This window comes from Mauremys mutica, chromosome 8 (assembly GCF_020497125.1).
Source record: "Mauremys mutica isolate MM-2020 ecotype Southern chromosome 8, ASM2049712v1, whole genome shotgun sequence".
NCBI classification, from domain to species: domain Eukaryota; kingdom Metazoa; phylum Chordata; order Testudines; family Geoemydidae; genus Mauremys; species Mauremys mutica.
The window spans coordinates 108,156,160-108,173,405 of record NC_059079.1 but is presented as its reverse complement, the minus strand read 5'-3'; the positions used below and the strand labels follow the sequence as shown (position 1 = coordinate 108,173,405).

The 17,246-nt window shown below is 48.7% G+C and overlaps 1 protein-coding gene across 1 annotated transcript in view; it reads left to right on the top strand.

Annotated features, from left to right (window-relative positions):
- The first annotated feature begins 944 nt into the window (after positions 1–944).
- Positions 945–17,246, top strand: part of ADAM19 (ADAM metallopeptidase domain 19) — a 54,104-nt gene continuing 37,802 nt past the window's right edge. The window contains exons 1-3 of the mRNA XM_045028794.1: positions 945–1,104; positions 2,796–2,884; positions 7,542–7,612. Coding sequence (XP_044884729.1) covers positions 1,005–1,104; positions 2,796–2,884; positions 7,542–7,612 — 260 coding nt within the window. The 5' untranslated portion in view covers positions 945–1,004. The remainder of the gene's footprint in view (positions 1,105–2,795; positions 2,885–7,541; positions 7,613–17,246) is intronic.

The following is a 17,246-nucleotide window of genomic DNA, read 5'->3' as shown; positions in this document are numbered from 1 at the left end:
TAAGAATGACCAGACTGGGTCAGACCAGTGATCCCTCTATCCCCGTACCCTGTCTTCTGAGAGTGGCCAATGGCAGGTGCCCCAGAGGGAATGAACAGAACAGGGAATCATCAAGTGATCCATCCCCTGTCGCTCATTCCCAGCTTCTGGCAAACAGCTGCTAGGGACACCATCCCTGCCCATCCTGGCTAATAGTTCTCCAGTTCAGAGGTGTCCTTCCTGTTCCTTACCTCAGTGTTTCTCTCTCTCTCTCTAAACGTCTGCCCGGCTCCGCTCATTCTGATGGCAATGCACTCACCAGGAGGTGAGGGACTTAGAATGTCTCTTTGGAGACAAACCTTCAACTATGGAGGGACTGAGGAGATCAACTGTGAAAATGGCTAGAAACACTCAGTACAGGCCCCCTGCTGCTGTCTGTAAATTCTATTTGGTTTGCCCTGTGCCTACGTTTTCAGTGCGGTCTAGATTTTTGGATTGCCAGCCTATAACTCCAATGGGGGAGCAGATGGGCAGGAGGCTGGAGGTGGGGGACAGCTGGGGCTGTGGGGATTGCGGGTAAATGCATTAGCAGAATGTTTCCTTGAAAGGAAAGAATTCGTGGTGCTGCCATTTAACCCGCTAGCATTAGGCATCAGCGCTAACGCTTAGCTGAGATGATGAGCCAGAGCCTTAGCAGCGCCCAGTCATTGGTTCAGGCTGCCTGCAGACTCGGGAAGAAAACCCGGCTCCCTTTGCGCGCATGCGTCGCCTGTGGGAGGTTTTGGGGGCGCGCTGAGAGCTCGCAATGTGCGGGCAGTGCCGGGGCTGGGTGCGCAGCTGGCCGGCTTGTCCCCGACATCTCCGGCACATCTGGCTGGCGGAGGGACGCCCCCGCTGGGCGGACTCGGGGGCTGGCTCCGGGCTGTGAGTGGGGAGAGGCGCCAGCCGCCGGGCGGAATCCGAGCCTGCAGCGCGCCGCCGAGCGAGCCTTCGCGGGGAGCCTCTGCCAGCCGCCCCGCGGAGCCATGCCTGGGGCTGCGGGGCCAGCCCGGGGCTCCCCGGCTCCCTTCCTGCTGCTGCTGCTGCTGCTGCTGCTGCCCGCCCTGGAGCCAGCAGGCGGGAGAGGTGAGTCCGCGGGGGACGATGCCAGGGCAAAGGGACGATCCGAGCGGTGGGAACCCAGAGCCAGGGGCCGGCTGGGTCGGGTGAACTTGGGGGGCTTTATTCGAACCCCGGCTCCTGGCCATGATGCTGTACCTCCCTTCCCCCCCCCCTTTTTTTTGTTTGTTCTGTGGTATCCTCCCCGCCTTCCATCTGCACAGAAGGTTTAGCAGCGTGGAGAGCACAGCCGGCGTCCTAGCAAACCGGCAAGACCGCCCAGAGAATACGCATTGCAGGCGGCACCTTTAGCAAACCCTGTTGTTTGTGGGGTTTGGGGGATACCTGGTCATAAGCAATGTCTTGTCCCTGCGGGGGAGTTCTAGCGGCATGGAATGGCAGCGGTTCCTGTCTCTGGCTGCAACACACTCCCAGCTGCAAAAACCCAGCTCTGCGGGAAAGCCGTGATAGCCTTGGATGGGCGACCGCCCTAACTGCGTGTCAGCAGGCTGGGATTGACATTAGCCGGGAGGCAGAGCTCTGTGCCGCTCCAAAGCGTGTTTCTTTCGGCAACAGATAGTCCCTCACCCACCTTGTCTCATTAAACCCAGGCGCATTTTTAACTGGCGGTTAATCACAGGGTCCTAAATCTTGGATTGGTGGGTTGGGGGCAGACTGAATTCAGCCCATTTTCAAGCTGGCTATTAGAATAAGATTCTCTTCCCTCTTCCACTTGCTGTCACTGTCCCCAGTGCATTACCCTCTGTGTCTTGTGAAGGCTTTGACACCCGAGTCAAATGCAGGAAAGACAGAGATGGCAAATTATGTATTTCATCTCCCTCTACTTGGGGCAGCATTCCATGATACAAATTGCCTGGAAGGGGTAGCTAAAGAGAACTGGTCCCCTCCAGAACTCGATGAGTTTAGATGTCATGAGAACTTCTTTCCCCATTCTCTTTCCCAGGCCTGAAGAAGAGGTCTGTGGAGCACAGAGGTTTGTCTCTTTCACCAACAGAAATTGGTTCAATGAAAGATATTACCTCAGGGGAAAGAATAGACAGACCTGCTTTAAAGGGGAAAGCATCATTGGGCATTGCTATGTGGTTGCTGGACACGGGGGCCATGCCTGTTAGTTTCAAACTAAGAGAATTATTTAAGTGCTTCAGGGAGTTTCCCCATCTTTGTTCCAGCAATTAATGTGCCTTTTAAAACTCCTATTTAAAAATCCTCTTCAACAATTATTGCTCTGTCCAGCTGAACTTATCCATGGTTTGTATATTTACTACAGGCCTGATCCAGCGAGGAGCTGAGCACATAGCCTCCAATCCAGCACAGCACATGTTTTTAAACATAGGAGCTGCCTCATCTAAATCAATCAGATAGCCAGTGTGCTTAAATTTAAGCACATGCTTAAGTGCTTTGCTGGATCAATGCCTGTGCTTGTATATGTCTGTACTTTCCGAAATGTAGATGTAAAAAATTATAAGGAAAATCTTTGCTGCTGCTAATATTAAACAATGTACTTAAATGTATGTAGAGACATTAGTGGTCAAATAATTCAAACAGTTCTTGCTTTTTGCTGTTTATATGCTGCCTTTTGAAGGATCTGACCTTATTCCATTAAGTCAAGGGCAAAACTCCTGTTATTTCTGATGGGGCAGGATTAAATCCTAAATGCAGTGGAGTTTTGATTCTGAGCATCTGTCTGTGCTCCCCAGGAGAAAACAACACTGTTGGCCCACAGCTGTACCAGGAGGAAATAACGCTGCACTGGAAAGCCACAGGAAGCCCCCCGATCAGTGTGAAGGTATGTCATATGACCATGTTGACAGGAAAGGTGCTCTTACATTTTTTTTTTTTTTCAACGATTCTCTCCCAAGATGCGAAATGGCTGACTGGATCTGGTGATGTCTCTTAAATTCTTCAGGCCAAATCGTGGTCACTGGAGGCACATGCAGGCTATAGGAACATATCAAAAAATGCATCAGCATAGAGGGGAGCTGTTTGCCGTGATCTGAACTCTCCCCAAAACTCATAGGCTGCAATGCACCCGCTTGGCATATGGTGCCATAGGGGAGCGCTACAGAGAGGAGCTAAGGATGACCTGCCGGTAAGATCCCCTGACCCAATGACGTGCGATAAAGCACTGCTCTCTGTGCACAGTATCTCAGCTCCAAGCTGGAATCCGACCTCCAGAGAGCCACTGCTGGGCTGAATATGGAGGAAGACTTGCCCTGCGATTGTGGTGGATGTGTGTTCCAGGTTTGGAGACAGAGCCTAGTCTGTACCCTGGCTTTGGCTTGCAGAGCAATAATAACAAATAACTCTTGCTGCTATATCACTGTCCATTATGAAGGATCCCTTTAGACTATGTATTAAGATTGCTTACTCGCCACTGAAATGCAGCTGCCTCAGGGGAAGAGCCCAGCAGCCATTTAACACACCCATCAATGATAAAAATAACTGGCTGTCCGTGGCCTCCAGTGGCAAAAACATTAAGGAGGGAGGCCCAGAGGCAGGATAACTCAGTGCTGGTCTCCTTGGGAGTTTGCTCCAAATCTTAGTCAAGTGTGGGAAGGCAGGTTTTCCCTCATGGAAGAAGCTGCATCCAGCTCCAACACCCAGTGATCTGTTAGATCCCTGTGGATCCATTGGAATCCATCCATGAAGGCCCTGTGCCTCCACACCTGCTCTCTGCAGGCTCCCACAGTGTCTGGCAGGGCAGCTCCATTAGAATCGCACTAACAGGGTTATTTTGCTGGCAGCAAATCTCAGGACGTTCCATGAAGAGGACCCTGTTGCAAAGAGTGAGGGCCGTGGAAAGGGTAATGCAGGTTGGGGCTGTGTCGCCTCCTCAGTGGAGTTGCCCTTGGGTGCCAGGGAGGATGAGAAACATGCCCCGGCCCTCTCCTGGAGCCTCAGACAGGTCTCCATAGGTACAAGGCAGAGGAGGATAATGAAGGGATGTTCACCTGCTTCCTCTGCATCTCCACAAAGATGGTCCTCTCCATGTTCAGATCTAGGGGGAATGGTCCATTCCCAGTCAGGGCCTGAATGCTGCACCCCAAGGTGAGTGTCCCGTGGATATCACGGGGAGTCCTCTCAAGAATAAAGGCTGCTCACATGAGTGATGGTTTTCAGGATGGGTTTTGCCTCCCAGTAACCCCATGAGGTAAGGGTTCAGTGACTTGACCAAGGTCACACAGGCAGTCTGTGGTAGAGCATAATCTCCTGAGTCCCAGTCCTGTGCATTAGCCACAAAACCATCCTTCTTCCTCTCAGCGCGCGCACACACACTCTCTCTCTCTGATTCCCATGAAGAGAAGTTTAATAACCACTCTAACCAAAACTACAGCGCAAGTTCAAATGCAAATGGGAAATAGCCAGGGAGAGGAACCTTCACTACTATCCTTGGGCTCTTTTTAACGATATAAGTAGTTACAGCCTTGGTGTATCCAGGGTATGAATCACTCAATACTATGAAAACTTCTGGGAAGCTTTTATAGTGTAATGTGATGAACAGGAGCTGTGGTAGGTAACTTGCTCTCAGGATCAGGCCGAACATTCTCCCACTCAATAACATCATTGCAATGATGCAAGAGTCAGGGCTCACCCACTGAAATGAATAGGCGGCAAGTTTAAAACAAACAAAAGGAAATATTGCTTCACACAATGCACAGTCAACCTGTGAAACTCTTTGCCAGAGGATGTTGCAAAGGCCAAGGCTATAACAGGGTTCAAAAAAGAATTAGATAAGTTGATGAAGGATAGGTCCATCGATGGCTATTAGCCAAGATGATCAGGGACACTACCCTGTCCTCTGGGTGTCCCTAAACCTCTGACTGCTGGAAGCAGGGACTGGACGACAGAGCATAGATCACTGAATAAGTTGCCCTGTTCTGTTCATTATCTCTGAAGCACCCGGAATTGTTGGAAGAGCAGCTGCTTGGCTACATGCATCATTGGTCTGACCCATTCTGGCCATTCTTATGTTCTTAATGTATTGTGGAGGTATTTGGTTATTCTTAATCACAGACCTGTCCACAAAAAGCACACGGGCATCTGACCAGCACTTACCCTTAGACAAATCTGTCAGATCCTAAGGTCCTTCATCAACGTTTATTCAGGCAAATTCTCATTGAAGTCAAGAACCCTGCTAGCACCAAGCAAGCACAAGCAGTTACAGCTAGTATATTTCGGGTCCAACTGTTAACAGGACCCTAAAAACAAAACGGGATGGGAGGGGCAGGGAAAATCTTGTCAGCATCAACTGTATGGAGAGATTCAGTGACACAAAAGGCTCTGAGCTACAGTCAAAGCTGCCTATGTTTGTATTGTGTCTCATTTCGCAGCTCAACAATAGACCAGGGCTGAGCACCTGCACCTAGGGTGACCAGACAGCAAGTGTGAAAAATCGGGGTGGGGGTGGGGGGTAATAGGAGCCAATATAAAAAAAAAGCCCCAAATATCGGGACTGTCCCTATAAAATTGGGACATCTGGTCACCCTACCTGCAGCTCGGATCCAATGAAACCAGATTTTGGCCCTTTGCAATTACAAACCAATGTTGTCTGCTGGATATAATATCTATGGGCCTGATTCATGGAAGCCAAGGAAAGATCCCATTGATTTCAATAAGCACAGGATTAGCAGAAGACCAGAATAGCAGAGTGAAGACCTACCGCATGGATATGAAAGGAAAATTTTATAATTGACACTAGAGTTGGGATTCACACAAAGGGATCTGAACACACACATTGGCTGACAGAATGTTTTAGCCAAGCAAGTCTTTAGAATACTCTTATGGTTTCACTTGATTTCTGTGGTGTGAAATCCCCTTGCATATTGAGTAAGGCAGATGAGGAAATAACCTGACGCTCTTATTTCTTAATTCCTTACCTTACAATTCTAATCGTAGGAGCAGCCTTTCGTGCCTCCTTAAGAGGCAACTTCCCTTAATAGAAAATCTTGTAATATCCTCAATTGTACTGAGAAAATCTTTTAATATTCTCGGTTGTACTGAGTCAACTTACATTTTAAATTTCAGACCACTCCTGCTAAGAAGCAGCTAATTTTTATCAGCTCTGTGGTCATTTAAAACTTGTTTCTGTTTCTGCGCTGAACGGCCCCATGTTTCTTTATGTGAATTAGTATAAAAATAAAATACTGTACTAAAAAATAAGTCAGTAATAGCAGACACATCTAGTAATGAGGTGCTTGGTTGTAGTTTATATCCTTGATCTCTCTCCCCCTCCCCCCTTGTGTTTTAATTGTATCTGCCTAATAATGAAAATAATTATAATGTAGTGGGTACTGGGAACACTTTTCAGGTAATGCATCCTGCCTAGCAGGTGTATACACCTCACCTGTGCACAATGCACACCTCCAGTTTGTCTTCTTCCAGCCCTACCATTTATTTAAAGCTAGGGATACAGATAACTTGCCCTACCTGTATACAGCTATATATCCGTATACTGTAAATATAGAAGTACCCCAGATCTTTGGACTTGTCTATATTGACATTTGAAATGATATTAGGACCTTCATAGAGAACCATGTCTCTGAGTACATCCTAGAAAGGTAGACTATAGAGTGTCTAGCATACATTGTAGACCAGCAGGGCTGCAGTTTCAGTATATGTTGAATAGTTTTTCTGGGCAGGAGACTTTATACAAATTGTGTATGCTATAAACCAGTGGTTCTCCAACACTTCACTTTGTAGAAGAAAGCGTCTTTCCTGGACCAGCACCACCTCCCAGCAACCCAATTCCCCACTGCTTGGGTTTAAATTTGCAGGCCATGAAGCAGGACTCCATGAGCCACAAGAAGTCCATGGGCCTCAGTTTGAGAACAGCTGCTTCAGGCTCTATTCTGAAATGGCTTGCAAAACAGTGTTATTAAACAAAGTCCCTGCGTTCTCAAATAAGTTGCTATCACAGTTTCAAATTTCATTGTAGACAGGGCCCAGTACTAGATCTACCATCCAAAGCAGGGCTGGGATTTTTCAAAGGAGGTCATGGGAATTAAGCATCATAATCCCCAATGGGATTTGGGGACCAAATTCTCTTAGGGTGCTGTGAAAATAGATCCTCACGGACGCTGGTTATATATCACCATTAAAATAAATGTGACTCTGAGTGGGTCAGGTAGGAGATGTCAGTTTGGTTTTAGTGCCATCTGCTAAGAAATAGTGTAAACACAGCTCTGCTAGGATGTTTTTCCAGTCACCAAGCATTCCCTGGGCTCCAAGGCATGGACCTGTCCATATTTCCAAAGAAGTAACAACACATCGTTCCTCTTGAGCATTACTAGGCACAGCTAGGGTGGGAGACGTGCTCACTGCTGCAGGGTGGGATAAGGGGAGGTTTGCACTTGCAGACAAAGTAATTGCCGTGTTGATGAACACTTAGGTATTCCCCATCATCACTCTGTATGTGTAATGGGCAGTTTCTCTGTTGCATGTAGCACCCATTCAAAGCCGAAGTCAAGCTGACAGTCGAGGGGAGAGAACTCATCCTGGATGTTGAGAAGAATGAGTAAGTGTGCTTGTCCATTGTATGCCCTGTGCAGTCTGCTCCCGAAGGTGATGAATAAGGAGCTGATCCAGAGCTCGGCGGGGCTCTTTCTATTGGCTTCACTGAAGTTTGGATCACACCCTAAGGGCTGGTTGAAACCTAAAGCTTAGACTGACCTAGCGACATTGCTCAGGGCTGTGAAAAATGTTAGGCCCTGTGCGATATAGTTGGGTTGACCTAAGCCCCCACTGTAGACGCAGTTAGATTCATGGAAAAATTCTTCGTTCAGCCTCGCTGTGGATTAACTATATCAATTGACCATCCCCTTTCGTCAATGTAGCAAATGTCTATGCTGCAGCTGCCGCGCTGTAGTGTGCCACTGTGGTTTAGACATACTCTGAGTGAGGGAAATGTGTGCCACTCTTGTGCATGATAAGAGTGCTCTGGGTCCGACCTTCAGCTGGTAGAGTGACTTCTGTGGAGCTCTGTCAATGTATGCCAGCTGGCAATCTGTCCCACAGTATATAAACCCATGCCATGTAACAGTTAGTACCCTGTTAACTAGACAATTATTTCCTGTTACACTTTGCCTGATGATAGTGAGCTGGATTGTTCACCAAATGGCTCAATGTTTTTTTTAATCAGTAAAAAGCTCTAATGTGGATTTTGTATGTTATGTTACTCATAAGGGATTCCACTCCAGATCTCTCAGGAGAAATGACAGTGAAACTTATATTTCTCTAATGCCGCTCATCCTAAAGAAATGTTTTCACTCGCACTGACTACAGAAATTCAGCCACCTCTGGGATAGAACATAGCAGCTGGTTGGCAGCACCCAGGAACAGTACGTACATGGTTTGGGATAGGAAGCGAAGAAGAATACTGTATCCGAATGAAGCTACCAGCGGATATACGTAGGCATGATGATTTTGCTGCTGGAGTTTGGATGTAGATTCTTTGCTATTTTTTATACCAGATCCTTTGATGGCAAGTGGATTAGATTCTAATGGTGGAAGAGCAGCCAAGACTTTTCTTATATAGCTGGCCCTTGCCAATCTTAATCCATTGATGCTGGATTTCTTTCTGTGTCAGATTTACATGAGTTCCAGTTGTGTTTTTTCTCCTAGTACCCACTAATGTATTTATACCCTGGAATAATACTACCTACCATATTTAAGTATATAGTGAAGACATCCCTGACCAGTCAAACCTAGAATCACTCTTCTCCTTTCCTAAGAGTGCAAGGAAAGCTGCAATATGGATATACAACTGTAATTAGTGTTTATGGTGACATAAAAACATAATTGATTTGCAGGATAGTTTGGAGGGGAGCCCAGCTTCTCTTGGCATAGTGTAAGGCAGTACCTGAAATCAGATGAAAGTAGATTCTGGGAAGGGTTTTCTGTGAAAGCCTGTAGCCTAACGATAAGCTGCCAGCATTGAAGACGCTGCAGAGCCAATTCTGCACTTGTGCTAACAGAAAATGTTATAAATATTCCGCCTATCTACATCTTTGGGCTTTGAAAGTACCAAAGCATAGAGAGGGGACCAAACTCTACTGCCATTCCTAGCTAAGTCCTGTCTACAGAAGCAACATGAACGGTGTAGCAATTGTGAGCAGTAGAGAGCTCTGAAGCAATGCTGTAAATTATCTAACTGCTACTGTAGATAGGACACAACCATTGGGGTCTATTTCCTTTCACTGTCAGGTCTTAAACCTATTGCAGCATTTGTGCTTGGCAGTATTGTAGAGGTGAATTTATTCACAGTCTAGGAGAAGTTGGCAAAAGCAGAGTCCTGTCAGAAATCCAAGCAACAGGTTAATTCAGCGTATGATGACATAACCTCCAGGTGCCTCCTGGGAACTGTGCTATGCTATTTCCATCAGAGGTCTGGCTCTCGGCATGTGTTAGTAAACAGAATGAGGATCACACACCATTTGCTATTGTGTTTACTTCCTGAGGTAAGGCTTTCATTCAGCAAGATACACATACATACCCTTCCATCAGGGAGCATGCTGGCTTACCAGGATTAATAAACACAGACAGCATTATGAAGTCCTACTATTTGAACAGATCTTATAAAAACACAGTACATAGAAAATACAGAGGATACGAAATCATCTTTAACACTGACTTCAGAGGAGTTTTTCCTGGGCACGGAGTGAAGGCTCAGGCTTATAGTCAGAGACAGAAGCCGAGACCCAGAGGAGAACAGGCAACAAGACATACATTTAAGGGATAGCTGTTGGGATACTGGCTCAATGAGCAGCTGAGAAGTGTTTGAGAACAGAGCCGTTATTTGCATGTCACTTTCAAAGTCATTTCAATGAGTTATAGGGGAATTCAAGGGAAGCGAAGAAAGAATGATGAAGGAGGCAGAAGAAGTGGGGACCTCAGGAATGTTGTGGATGCTCTAATAAGACGCTTTCCATCTGAGAATCTCCAGCCCTTTGCAAGCATTAATGAATGAAGCCTCCTCTCATCCCTGGCGCGTGCCTAGGACAGAGCTGTTGGTTTTGAATGCAATGGTTGTGTTGCATAGCAGAAATGTTCAAGCCATGTCCTTGATTTCACATTTATGAAGAGTATATTGTGCTTATCCCCAGGAGATGTAAACCAGGGGATATTGCATCTGTTCCCGTTAACATGCTACATTATTATTTACTTTGTAATAAACTCAGCACCTATCTGACTGTGGACTCCATACACCTGAGTATAGGCTTCATGCGTTAGAAACTAATAACACCATTTTGTTGTTGTAGCATGGAAAAGGCAGAACCATGATTTTGTTCCAGAGGAAGCTAGGTCATAGCATATAAAATCTGAGCTATAGCAAGAGAATATCCCCTAGTGCCATTTAATTCTTTTTTTTTAATAAGTCATTGAAACGCTCAAGTCTTGCAGCTGCAGGATTGGAAAGTCCAAGACTGCATGGAGAGAGAAATATATGGAGAGATGCCTATAAGAGCAATCATACATTTGGCTGTGGCTTAGGAATGGAAGAATCTGCATTCTAAACCTTGGATGAAAACAGAGATTTTTTTAAAGGGACTTGTGTTTAATAGGAACCAGCTTTGAGCTGAAGAGAGGGGTGTACTGGAGGTGCCTTGGAGAAGCTACGAGTGTTGATCACAATGGTCTCTTCTGACCTTGGAGCCTATGAATGTGTCATGTAGCAGGTCTGCGTCGCATGAGGCTCCTCTCTATCAGGGAGAACAGCTGATACTTCTGTTGTACAAATGTGGGACTAATTTGTTTTCCCACCTGGCAACAGGAAAAGCTGTAAGGGAGAAAAACACTCCTCCCTGTCCTGTTTCCAGAGAGTCTCTGTCACAGGGTGACTGTCCCCTTTAATAGTTCACCTGCCTCCCAGTTGGGCTTAAGAGGAGGCACCTGAGCAGGAAGGGCAGGAAGGGGCAGGTAACAGCTGCCTGAGAACAGAGGAGAGACAGAAGGAGCCGAGAATAGCCTGCGGGACAGAGCTGCAGCCATGAGCTTCTATTGACAAGTTCTGATGGAAGCTGTTGGCGGGAGGTGAGGGGGAACACACGGATGGACTGGCTAGAGCTGGGGACCCCTGCCCAGGTGCAGAAAGGCTTGAGCAAAGGCCCCAAGGGATGAAGGGAGGAACGAGCTTGGTCAATGCAAGGTGGACCCAGAAGCAAGGCGTTGGCTCTGGACTCTTGATGAGCAGGGGTCGGACATACAGGCTGGGAGGGTTGGAAGTGGAATGTTGCAGAAAGCCCTCTGGCAGAAAACCTGAATGGAGGCTATGGAAGGAGCCCCAGAACCAAGGGTTTGTCCTGGAGCAAGATTCCCCTGATCAGGGGTAGGACTGATGGGCAGAGGGGACTGGGGGAGTGAAGCACTGTGGGGAGCTGTAAATGTGCAGGCCTCACTCTGCGGCACCTCCTGCTGGTCGTCTCCGGGAATTAGCTATTCGACCCAGGAGCGCCCTCTGCAGGCCGGTGATCCGCTACCACTGCTGGTCCCTGTGCCCCCCCAGGGCCCCTTTAACTGGGTGCTGCCCCCTGGCAGTCCCCCCACAGTTCTGGGTCTCCCCCTCCCTGGGGAACCCCCACCCACTATCCCCACTTCGCCTCAGTCTTGGCTACTGCCCAGTCTCCATCTAGCCCCCATTCCCTGGGGCAGACTGCAGTATAAGCTGCTCATCACAGGCAAAGGGGTTCAGACCTGCTGCCTCTGGCTACCCGGGGGCTGCCCCGTTGCAACCCTGAACCTATTCGGCCTATAGTCAGGCCTGCAGCCTGGGGCTTTCCTAGGCCGGAGCTCCCCGGCTCTTTCCCCAGCCCTGCTCCACTCCAGATACCTGGTTAAGCTCCCTGCAGCCAGGCCCTTCTCCCTCTGAACGCAGACAGAGACTGTCTGCGCTTCTGGCTCACAGCCTCTTATAGGGGCCAGGTGAGACCTGATTGGGGCATGGCCACAGCTGAGCCTGCTTTCCCCAATCAGCCCAGGCTTCTTTTCCTGCCACCGCCCTCTCCCAGAGCTGTTTTAAGCCCTTCAGGGCAGGAGTGGGGTAACCACCCTGCTACAGGAGCCCTCTCCCTGGGGACCTGACTGGGAGCTCCAGGAGAAGACTCAAGGGAGAGACGTGGCTCTTGGAACTCTAACGAAAAAAGCCTGGGGAGTGGGGCCCTGGTTAACGACTCTTGGGTGGGCAAACTGGGAAAGGTGACCCTTGAATGGGATCGACAAGCTTCTGCATTGTCATCTGGTCTGACTTTGAGGTTGTGGGAGGACCTGTGTTTACCCTAAGGGACCTGTGGACTGTGCTACTTTCTATGAGTCAAAGGGGTTGAATTAGTCCCTGAGGGAGAGATGATATTCCTTTGAAGGGAAAGTTGAGGTGGGTTGTGCCTGTGCTGCTGAGGTTGGACACAGGAGGGCAGCCGTGATGGGGTAATGTGATATGAACAGTGAGAGTTGAAGCCCTCTCCCACCAGGAAAGGATGACTGGCAGAGCACTGGTGGGGCTGCACCCAGAGCCCATCCTATGACAGTCTCCCAGGCAAGGGAGAGGATCTGGGACAGCCATAGTTACCTGAAAACTGCAACAGTGGGCACCCAGCAGGCAGAAAGGACAGGGAGGAGAAGGGGCTGCCAGACACTGCAGGGGGTTGCTTGGTGCCTAGATGTCCACCTAAGCTGAGGACCATCAGTGATGGGTCCTGCCTTTCCTCACCACACATCAGCCTGCAGCTGCTGGGGAGAAGCTGCCAGGAGAGTAGCCAGCCAGGGATGCTTGAGTCCCTCTGAGCCATGAAGAGAGTCAGTCACAATAGCATATGGCAGCTCTGAAGTGCCTTTCAGACCCTGGTAGCTTTATCCTTGTACCTTTCTGTCAGATCGGCTGCCCCTGTCCTGCCCCCTGGTTGGCTGTAGTGCGGATACAGCATCATGCTGGGAACAGCGGGTTGGATCACGTATTCCTAACGCAGACAAAGCTCTCGCTGACCTCAGGATGCATCTTGTTTGAATGAGGGGAACGGCATCGGGCCCCGAAAGGGCATTTGTAACCACGTGCAAGGCCAGTTCCATGCAATGGAGGCTAAAATGTACAGCGGTTGTCTCCGAGCAGTTACTCTCCTAGCATAGACAGAGTTCACAGGCTCCCAGCCCAACAGAGAGATCTAATTTTAGACTCTTTTACCTCAGAAGCAAAAACATTCCACCTCTAAACGGTACCATTTCCGTGTCTGAAATAACAAGGGAGCCCTGTATCTGATGTTCTGAGCTGTCAGATAAAGAAGCTGGGGGTCACTGGTTGGTTGTCATTTCCTGCCGCTACAGTACTTGTTTCGGTGACTGCTGACCAAAAGGGGTTTGTCCACCTCCCAGCAGGAAGGATATTCCAGATCTTCCACACAGTGTCCACACACTATCTGTATCTAATAGCTTCGTGCAGTGGGGGAAGGGATGGGGGGGCGGTGCGATGGAGGCAAGGGGCAGGAAGCATTTGACCTGCTCGGCTGGGCTCATGAAGGGCTTTTTTACCATTAGGAAAATAGAGTTGGCACCTGGAGACATGCAGCTGCTCTTCCTCCTCTTCTTTCGTTTGGGCTGGCTAGTGATTTCTTTGTAATGCGGGGGAGGAGAGAGAGAAACATACCCCTCTAAATTATCTGTTCCCTGGCTGCAGTGATTGCCTGACTTCACAGCCAGGAAATCCATTTCCTTTCCTCTTCCTCTTTGTATGTTTGCATTATCCATTGCTAAGTGCAGCAGGACGTGTTGCTGACTTTGCGCTGCAGCCATGACTTAATTGCATGGCTCTTACACCCCAAATGCCACTGACCTGGCTGAGAGGAGTCTTTTCAATACTCTGAAACAGGCAGCTGCATTTTACCTTCAGCGCTGGAGAGTCGCCTCCCCTTCCAAGCCTGTTTTGCCAGAGCAATAAATGTGTTCTCGTTACCCAAGGAAAGGGCATTGAGAAAGTGAGATGTGCTGGTTCCAGGCTTCATGTGCATCTGAGTCACCAGCACCAGCAAAGAGCCTTGGATTCCAGCTATCAAGTGGAGTGCCCCAAGGGTCGGTCCTGGGGCCGGTTTTGTTCAATATCTTTATTAATGATCTCGAGGATGGCGTGGACTGTACTCTCAGCAAGTTTGCAGATGACACTAAACTGGGAGGAGTGGTAGATACGCTGGAGGGTAGGGATAGGATACAGAGAGACCTAGACAAATTAGAGGACTGGGCCAAAAGGAACCTGATGAGGTTCAACAAGGACAAGTGCAGAGTCCTACACTTAGGATGGAAGAATCCCATGCACTGCTACAGACTAGGGACCAAATGACTAGGCAACAGTTCTACAGAAAAGGACCTAGGGGTTACAGTGGACGAGAAGCTGGTTATGAGTCAACAGTGTGCCCTTGTTGCCAAGAAGGCTAACGGCATTTTGGGCTGTATAAGTAGGGGCATTGCCAGCAGATCGTGGGACATGATCATTCCCCTCTATTCGGCATTGGTGAGGCCTCATCTGGAGTACTGTGTCCAGTTTTGGGCCCCACACTACAAGAAAGATGTGGAAAAATTGGAAAGAGTCCAGTGGAGGGCAACAAAAATGATTAGGAGGCTGGAGCACATGACTTATGAGGAGAGGCTGAGGGAACTGGGATTGTTTAGTCTGCAGAAGAGAAGAATGAGGGGGGATTTGATAGCTGCTTTCAACTACCTAAAAGGGGGTTCCAAAGAGGATGGATCTAGACTGTTCTCAGTGGTACCAGATGACAGAACAAGGAGCAATGGTCTCAAGTTGCAGTGGGGGAGGTTTAGGTTGGATATTAGGAAAAACTTTTTCACTAGGAGGGTGGTGAAGCACTGGAATGGGTTACCTAGGGAGGTGGTGGAATCTCCTTCCTTAGAAGTTTTTAAGGTGAGGCTTGACAAAGCCCTGGCTGGGATGATTTAGCTGGAGATTGGTCCTGCTTTGAGCAGGGAGTTGGACTAGATGACCTCCTGAGGTCCCTTCCAACCCTGAGATTCTATGATTCTATTTGAAAATGTGTCAGGTTTTACATAAGGGCTTACTTGTTTTCCTCTCCAGTTGCAGTTGGCTGTTGAAAAGCAGCCCTGACAATTATTACTACCAGGCTGGATGTTAGAGGGAAGGGTCAGCTGACTTTCTCACAATAAACTCTGTCAGGGGATTTTAGCAAAGTGTCCGGAGAAGAGGGGTCAAAGTCTCCTCTGGTACACCAGTGTGATTCTGCTGCAGTCAATGGGGTAGCTCCACTCTGTGAAAGGAGGAATAGCCCCCAAATGCAGACAAATCTGATGTAGAAAGCCTGACAGGGAAATGAATCTCTCCCACCCCCAAATGTTCTTGGCAATCAGTTTGGGGAGATTTATTATTATTTGCGAAGAGAGAGGGATGGAAAAAATTCAGAGCTCTCAATCTGGTTATAGACTCTCTATGGTTGGTCTCTAGACCAAAATGAAAACAGCTGACATTTCCCACAAGAGATCTGTGGCCTGTTGGTTTTTGGTTTTTGAAAAATTGTGTTCACGCATCCAAGATATTTGTATTTATTTAAAAAATGGCATCTACCCATCCAGACTGACGGCATTGTATCACAATCCTCAACCGAGCTGTTAGCTCCACTGAGTTCATTAGAAGAACCGCCCGTCTCAAAGGACAACCATGAATGTCCACTGGAGCCCAGCCAAACTCAGTTGAAGACCTCTGACTATATCATTTCTGAGCATTTCTGAGATAATTGGTCATTGAAGGCTCCCAGCACGGCACAGGACTGTGCTAGTCGATTATGCTTGTTGTAAATATTTTACTGGCTCTAAGACACCGGAAGACCAATTTATTGTGGAAACCCTGGCAAAGATTTTTCCAAAGCCACTTAGGGGTTGGACCCCAATTCCCATTTAAATTAATGTGACCGTGCCTCTAAACTTCCTAGGCGACTTGGAAAATCTCCCACCATATGTTTTATTCAGCCCTTATCTAGCCCTGGTCTTATCTCAACCCCAGTGCTGCCAAGTGTTGACTCCAGGGGCAGTTAGGGGCTTCCCGGGGCCTCCTTCCCTGCCATCTATTTATCTTGCTTTCTGCTGTTCTTTGGAGATCTGACAGGAAAAGGAAGAGGGAAGGGGGTCTTTCATCCCCTGTCTTTCCTCTGATTCCCTCCCTGTTCTGTTTAGCTGACTGGGCTGCAGGCAGCACTCTCCAGGGAACCCCAGGAACCAGCCTCCCAGCAGGGTCTCCCTGCATCCCGTGCCCCATTTCCGTTATATAATGCTGCCTTCTCCCGCAAAATGCCGTCAGCCTCATTCACTGAATCCTTGACCTGCCCTGTCGCTGTGTCTGAGACAGCAAACCAGAGACACCCCTTCGTTAGGACACCAGGCCTTCCCCGCAGGCCCGTTCATGCAGCAGCTCGGTGGCATTAAGATGGGCCCTTTGTTTAGAACACTGACATCATTGACAGAGCTGCACTGGGCTAAGATCACTCCAAGCCGGTCTTCAGCAGAACAGCGTCTTTAAGACATCTGTACATTGTGGCAGCAGGCCAGGCCTTCGCTCATTTGGCTGTCTTGCTCAGAGCTGACCCGGCTCCCCAGGATGTCCGTTCAATGAAAACTGGCAGCAGCAGCCTATTTCCAGCCAGCCTCCCAGCTTCAGCACAGGGAAGTCGGATGCTCTGGGGTGCTGCTGATGTGTGCAGGTCCGGGAGGGATGAGTGTGGGTGCTGAGAGCCAGTCTCTCTGCTGGTTAGAGCAGCCTGAGGACTACTCTAACTTAGACATACCTCAGATCGCTCCAGTACCTGAAACCATGGCCAGGAATCAGCATGGGAGAGGGTTACTCCCAGCCCCATGGACCCTTTCCTCCACCCATGCCCTGTTGTTCCTGACATGCCATCAGCGGAGGGGGAGAAAGAGCTTGGCAGCGCCTGTGCTGGCTGGCCTTACCCCACCTTGCAGTGGGGTGATTGCCTCTGGGACAGTGATGCCAGCTTTAGGGCTGTCAGTTTGACACAAAGCAACTGCACAGTGCCAGAGAAAGCATGTTTGAAAAGTGGGCAATGAAGGCCAGAGCCTTGCTGATGTAAGATCTGCTGGCTAGGAGCCTGATCCTGCCTCCTGACTTTAGCGGAGTGACATTGATTTACACC